The following is a 6,000-nucleotide window of genomic DNA, read 5'->3' on the forward strand; positions in this document are numbered from 1 at the left end:
GCCGCTCCCTCACACACAGCCCCCCGGTTCCTGGCGGCTGGGGGACCCTGCGGGGACGCGGCTGCCCCGTCCTCGGCCGCGTCCCCGCCCTCCGCCGGTGCCTGCCCTGTGTCCATGCCCGCCCCCGGCTCCTCCCGCCCCTTCCCGCCGTTTACATTCAAACTGCGCGGCCGTTGCGGGGCGGCGGGAGCGGGGCACCCATCCCGGCGTGGAGGAGCCGGGCGGGAGCGGCTCCCTCTGCCCCAGGAGCTGCCCTGCTGCCCGTGCGGAGCCCCCTGCTCCCCGTGTGGAGCCCCCTGCTCCCCGTGGGGGCGGCGGGAGCGGGGGGTCCATCCCGGCTCGGAGCGCGGCGGGAGCGGCCCCCTCGCCCCGCGGCGCTGCCCGGATGGGGGCCGGGGGCGCCCTCAGCGCTCCGTGAGGGCTCGGCGCGGGTCGGGGGCTGCGAGCGCTGCCCTCCCGCCGACCCGCCCGCTCTCTCGCTGCATCTCCGCTCGTTTTTATCCCTGTGACCTCGGCGGGTTCCAGGTGTTGATCCCGTTTTCCAGTCTCTCCGCCGGGGACGGTGCCCGTCGTTGCCGGCGTGGGAGCTGCGGCAGGAGGGACCCTGAGGGACGCAGGTAAAGTGTGTTCATCCTTCACCTCCGCCGATGCTGTGAGGTGAGCGACGGATAAATGCTCAAAACCAGAAGCTTTGACAGAGTTATAAGGGATGGAGGGGGATCTCAGCACAGAAAGAAAGGGCGGAGGGAGGATATAGAACCGCGGAATATCCAGGCTTGGAAAGGACCCACGGGGGGCATCGAAGTCCTGGCGCTGGTTTCTGCTCTCTCTCAGCTTTCCTGAAGTCTGGTTTAAAAATCGCCAGCGCGAGTGCCTGTTGAAAACTTCTTAACTGAAATGATGGTCTTGAGAAACCTCTGAGATCGAGGTGGGGCAGGGAAGTTTCCAGCTGAGCGAAAAATCGCTGTGGGTCCCACACGAACCGAGGCTGGGACCGAACTCTTTTTTATGACATAAACAACGCATAATACTGTGGGGGGATCCGCGAAACAGCCCGGGTCGCTCTCGGGAGTCAGGGATTCCCTCAGGATCCCCGGTAACCGTGATCCCGGGGCGAATTCGGAGGGTTTGAATTTGGAGCTCGTGTCGAGTGGTGCGTGTGGAGGAGGAGCCAGAGAAGGGACGGACCGCGGGGAACCCTCAGGTTGGACAGGGCTGTGTTCGCCTCCTCCGGGTCATTAAAAACCCCGAAACTTTGTTAAAAAAAAAAAAAAAAACCACCCAAAAAGTGTAAAACTCTGTGCCCCCGGTGTAGGAGTGGGGACCGGGGCAGAACATCCCCGGCTGAGCGCTGCTGTGACTCGCGGTGTGGGATAACGCAGCAGCACGGCTGGAATGGGCTGGAATAGGGATTTTTTAGGCTTGTCTGTGATTCCTGCTGGGTTTATTTCTTGTTCCTTTACCAGGAAGGTGATTTATAAATGGCAAACGTTGTAACGTCATTTGATCTCTTATTTCTTGCACAACATAAACTTGAGCTTCCATGCCGGTGATAAAGAGGATTTCATGGATCTCTGTGGGACAGGGATTGGGCATTCCTGCGTGGATGTGGGTGAAGTTCAGCACAGTTTTGAAGTCGAGGGTTGCATTCCCACAGGAGACAGCAGAGGTTTCCTTGGCTGGCAGCAGGAGGAGCAGGGAGCCTGGAGCTCCCACTCCTGGGGGTGCCCTTGGAATGGATTGTTATCCAGTGCCAAATTCAGTCCTCTGGAGTAGAATGGGGTGCGTGGGATTGTCCTCTAAACCAGTTATTTATCCGCCTGAACACTGATGGGTGCTGTGTTCCACAGTTTGTATATTTACATATGCAAATATATATCATTTTTTCTAAACAACCTCTGGCATAAGGAGCTGGAGGAGCAGGAGATCTCGGGGAGAGGAAGAGTTATCAAGGAATGCGCAGGGACTCTTACAATAAATCTGAATATTTATTATCCTGTTATTATACATGTGGCACATGGATTTGCTGCCACAGTCGTTTGGAACATGCCAGGAAAAGTATCTGCTCTGTGCAGGAAAGCATTTCCCAGCTTCCTGCTACTGCTTTTATTTTATTTTTTTCCTAGAAAAGTTATTTTCTTTCTCTTTGCTTAACTCTGTGATTTTGGGCCTCTTCTCTCTGTGTTTTCCAATTGCTGGTTCCAGTCCCTGTTTCCAGCAGTCTGCAGGTGAACAGCAGTGGAAATAAATCAATGTATGGATATTTCCTCTGTGCTGCCAGTGCTGGGTGAAATTTTGGGAATTCCAAACCTTTTACTTCCCTGCTACAACTCCCGGGAATTGGCTAGAAGAAATTAAGGAAGCACAGGGTGCTTTAGCAAAAATCAGCACTGACATTCCAAATCCTGCTTGGAATGAAGTTTTCCCTTCGTTTTTCTGGTAGCAAAGGGGCTCCTTGGAGTTCAAACAGTTGTTTGATGAGGGTTCATTTTACCTCGTTCCTTCTGCAGCTCAAATAGACTGGATGTGTGTTCTTTAGAAAGGGAATTTCCCTCCTGCAACAGCTGGATTTGGGAAGAATCAGTGATTTTAAACAAGGAGATTTTAAAAAATTATATTAACTCCATATATATATAAGAGAAAATAGTGAATGTCTACTAAGGATTCTTTTTTTTTTTCTAACTATGAGAAAAAAAGTAACTTATTTTTCCTTTCATTTCAATGGAAGTGACACTCCCAAGATTAATAATATCTTTATATATATATATAAATTATATATAAATATATAAACATATAAACCCTTTTATATAAATCCATATATATAAATATTTATAAAAATATTTGTATAAATATAAATAAAATAAAAATCTTTACATTTATTTCCTATGGGAATTAATGATAAAAAATAATTATCTAGGCAGAGGAGTAGATTTGTTCCTCATCTCCCTTCATTATTGACACATTTCTTTAGCTCCAGGGTCTGAACATCACTTAAAACCATAGCATTAATAACCCAGTGTTGCCACAGTGGCTGACTGGAAAAGCTGGGAAATAAAGGCCTGTGGCTTCCCAGGGGAAGAGGAATAACCTCATGGCCTTTGTTTAGTAAAAAATAGATTTAGTGTCGTTGTCATGAAGGTCTTTTGTTAAATATCTGTTGGACCTGATGTAAATTGTCTTTACTGAGGAGAATGCACCAGCTGGTTATAGATGCTCACACTCTCTGCTTTTAAAGGGCAGTTCTTAGGAATTCCATGGAATTATGTCTCCCTCTTGGAGATTTTTTCCCAGCTGTAGTCAAGGTCTCTTTTGAAAAAAAGAATTCAAAGAAGTGACCCAACATTTGGTGTTAATTTACCTCAAAGTGTGCTGCATAGATTGTTTGAATTGATTTTTTTTTTCTTAGAGCTGAATTAATCGAAGTGTGTTTTGAATGCAAAGTTGACTTAACAACATGCAGCCTGAACTGGCTGTTTTGGGTGCTGATAAATTAAAAATAAGCTGATAAATTAAACTTTTTAGTTGCTCTGTTGGCACTGTCTCACCCAGTGAGCCAAGCCAGGCTTGTTTCTGTGCTCGGGGCTGATCGAACCCTGGGGTTTGGGTGTTGAGCTCCTGCCCTCCCTCACTGTGAGCTCCGCTCCAGGTTATTGTTTGCAGATTGTGATTTAGACCCCAAATTGGTGGGGTTTGACCCTGAAAACTCAGCAGCAAAGTCTCTGATTAAAACTGGTGGAGGGGCAGGAAAAAGGGGCACAAAGAGAAGGAAACCTTTGGTACCAATTCCCTCATATTTTTAGCAGAATGAAAATCAGAATTATGATTTAGTGTTACTGTTATTTGGGGTTTAACACTGATTTCACCGAGCTGGCGAAGAAAAACGAGGCAGCATCGCAAAGGATGGAAAGTGAAAGTTAGTTTTTGAGTTTGGTGCTTAAAAGTAGCCCAGGAATAACACACAAATCTAATTCCTGGTGCTGGTGGTGTCTGTGAGGGCTGCTGAGTTGGATTTTTAGTGCCAGAACCTTGAGAGAGCTTCTAGTAAATGTGGCTGTTTAATGTTCCAATGACCATTTTATGTTGCAAAGGGAACAATTGAAACAAGTTAGGGCAGAAAAAAAAAAGTCTCTGCACTTCTTGGTCTATTCTTATGTTGGAAGTGCTGGGAGAAATTAAATTGTTCATAATTCTGAGGTTATTCAGAAATCCCAGTTCTGCTTTTACCACTCTTTTCTACCGTTTCCCACCGTAAAAACCATGGGGTGGTTTTTGCTGCTTTGAGACAGAGATTGGCCGTGGGTGCTCAGACTTTGCTGCAATCTTTGAACTTCTTCGTTTTCACCCCTTTTTTTTTTTTGCCTTTTTCCCCCCCTTGGCAGTAAATGCCGAGGTGGCAATTCCTGTCCCGGAGGTGACGGTGGGAAGAGCTGACACCCCAAATTTGTTTGTGTTTGCTTTCCCCGCGCAGGCCATGGAGCGGCTGGAGGAGGAGCTGAGCTGCGCCGTGTGCTGCGGCATTTACCAGGACCCGCGGGTGCTGCCCTGCTCGCACACCTTCTGCAGGGAGTGCCTGCAGGGCGTTCTGCAGCGCTCCGACACCTTCTCCGCCCGCAGGCGCCTCAAGTGCCCCAACTGCCGGGCCCTGGTGGACATCCCGGCTGCGGGGCTGGAATCCCTGCCCGTCAACTTCGCCCTCAAGGCCGTCATTGACAAGTGCCGGCAGGAAGAGCCCTGGGATGTGGAGACGTGCCGGGAGCACCCCCGGCAGCCCCTCAACATTTACTGCCTGCTGGACAAGCAGCTGGTGTGCGGGCAGTGCCTCACCATAGGGCAGCACCACGGGCACCCCATCGGGGACCTGCACAGCGCCCACCGGAGGGCCAAGGAGGCTGCTGGAAAACTGCAGGAGCAGCTGCCCGAGCAGTACTGGAGGGAGGTGCTGCTGTGCTACATGAAGCTGACCATGCAGAAATCCCAGTGGGAGAAGCTCCTGCGCAGCGAGAGGGACGTGGTGGGGCAGTTCTTCAAAAAGCTGGGGGACACCTTGGAGCACAAGAAACAAGCCCTGCTGGGGGCTCTGGATGAGCTCGACAGGCGCTTCCTGCGGGAACACGAGCCCCTGCTGGAGGGCGTGAGCAAGATGAAGGTGGAAGAGATTGAGCTGAAGTACCTCAACTCGTCCATCCGCAGGGAAAAGTCCCCCCTGCTGTGCCTGGAGAAGCTGGAGGAGCTGCAGCAGCGGGTCAAGGCCCTGAGGGAGAAGGAGCTGCCCGACGTGAAACCTCTGGAGATTCGTCCGAGGATGGAGGACCTGCTGAGGGACGTGTGGGCTAAAACTGAAGTGGGTCAGATCCACAGGATCCCCCCTCCAAAACTGACGCTGGTTCCCAGGAGGAAGCCGTGCAGCAGCTGCCCTGGGAAGGAGAAGGTGGCAGGCAGGGAGCAGGGGTGTGCAGTGAGCCTGCCCACCCTGCTGCTGCTGCTGCTGCTGGGGGCGGTGGGTGCCGCGCTCGCCCTGCACACAGCGCTGCCCGCCGGCGCCATCCAGGCTGCTCCCGCATGGATCTGGGAATTCCTGCTCCAGCTGTACCAGCACTCCTGCTCCCACCTGCAGAAGGCCCTGGAAGGGCTGTGCCACCCGTTCAGCTCCCTGATGGGGTTCTGCAGGAGGATTGTCCCCTTCGGCTGCTTCCGCGATTAGATGAGGACCCGGTGCCGGAATCCAGGATCATTTCTGATTCCCACTGAAAAGCTCCATTATTAAAGCTCTACGCTTTTCCCTTCCATTCCCATATCCCTCCTTTTGTCTAGTGCCTGGGTTTCCTCTAAGTCCTAGGGAAGGAAAGATTTGCACCAAGAAGGGCTTTCTGTCCCACTGAGGTGTTTGTTCCAGCCGGGATCCAGGCAGGACCAGCAGCTGGAACCACCTTACACGTGGGAATCTTTCTCAGCTCTGAAAACTCCTTCAGCATCGACTCTCTTTATTTTTAGTGACCCCTT

At 51.3% G+C, this 6,000-nt stretch overlaps 1 protein-coding gene across 1 annotated transcript; it reads left to right on the forward strand.

Annotated features, from left to right (window-relative positions):
• Positions 1-538: 538 nt before the first annotated feature.
• Positions 539-5,701, forward strand: TRIM59 (tripartite motif containing 59). The gene is made up of 2 exons (XM_050308327.1): positions 539-617; positions 4,469-5,701. The coding sequence occupies exon 2, from the start codon at positions 4,472-4,474 to the stop codon at positions 5,699-5,701; it is 1,230 nt and encodes a 409-aa protein (XP_050164284.1). The 5' UTR covers positions 539-617; positions 4,469-4,471.
• The last annotated feature ends 299 nt before the right edge of the window (positions 5,702-6,000 follow it).

This window comes from Myiozetetes cayanensis, unplaced genomic scaffold (assembly GCF_022539395.1).
Source record: "Myiozetetes cayanensis isolate MyiCay16 unplaced genomic scaffold, myiCay2020 scf13, whole genome shotgun sequence".
Classification (NCBI taxonomy): Eukaryota; Metazoa; Chordata; class Aves; order Passeriformes; family Tyrannidae; genus Myiozetetes; species Myiozetetes cayanensis.

What these genes read in the sequence shown, in the direction of transcription:
- TRIM59 (XM_050308327.1), top strand. Translation starts at nt 4,472, where the DNA reads ATGGAGCGGCTGGAGGAGGAGCTGAGCTGCGCCGTGTGCTGCGGCATT.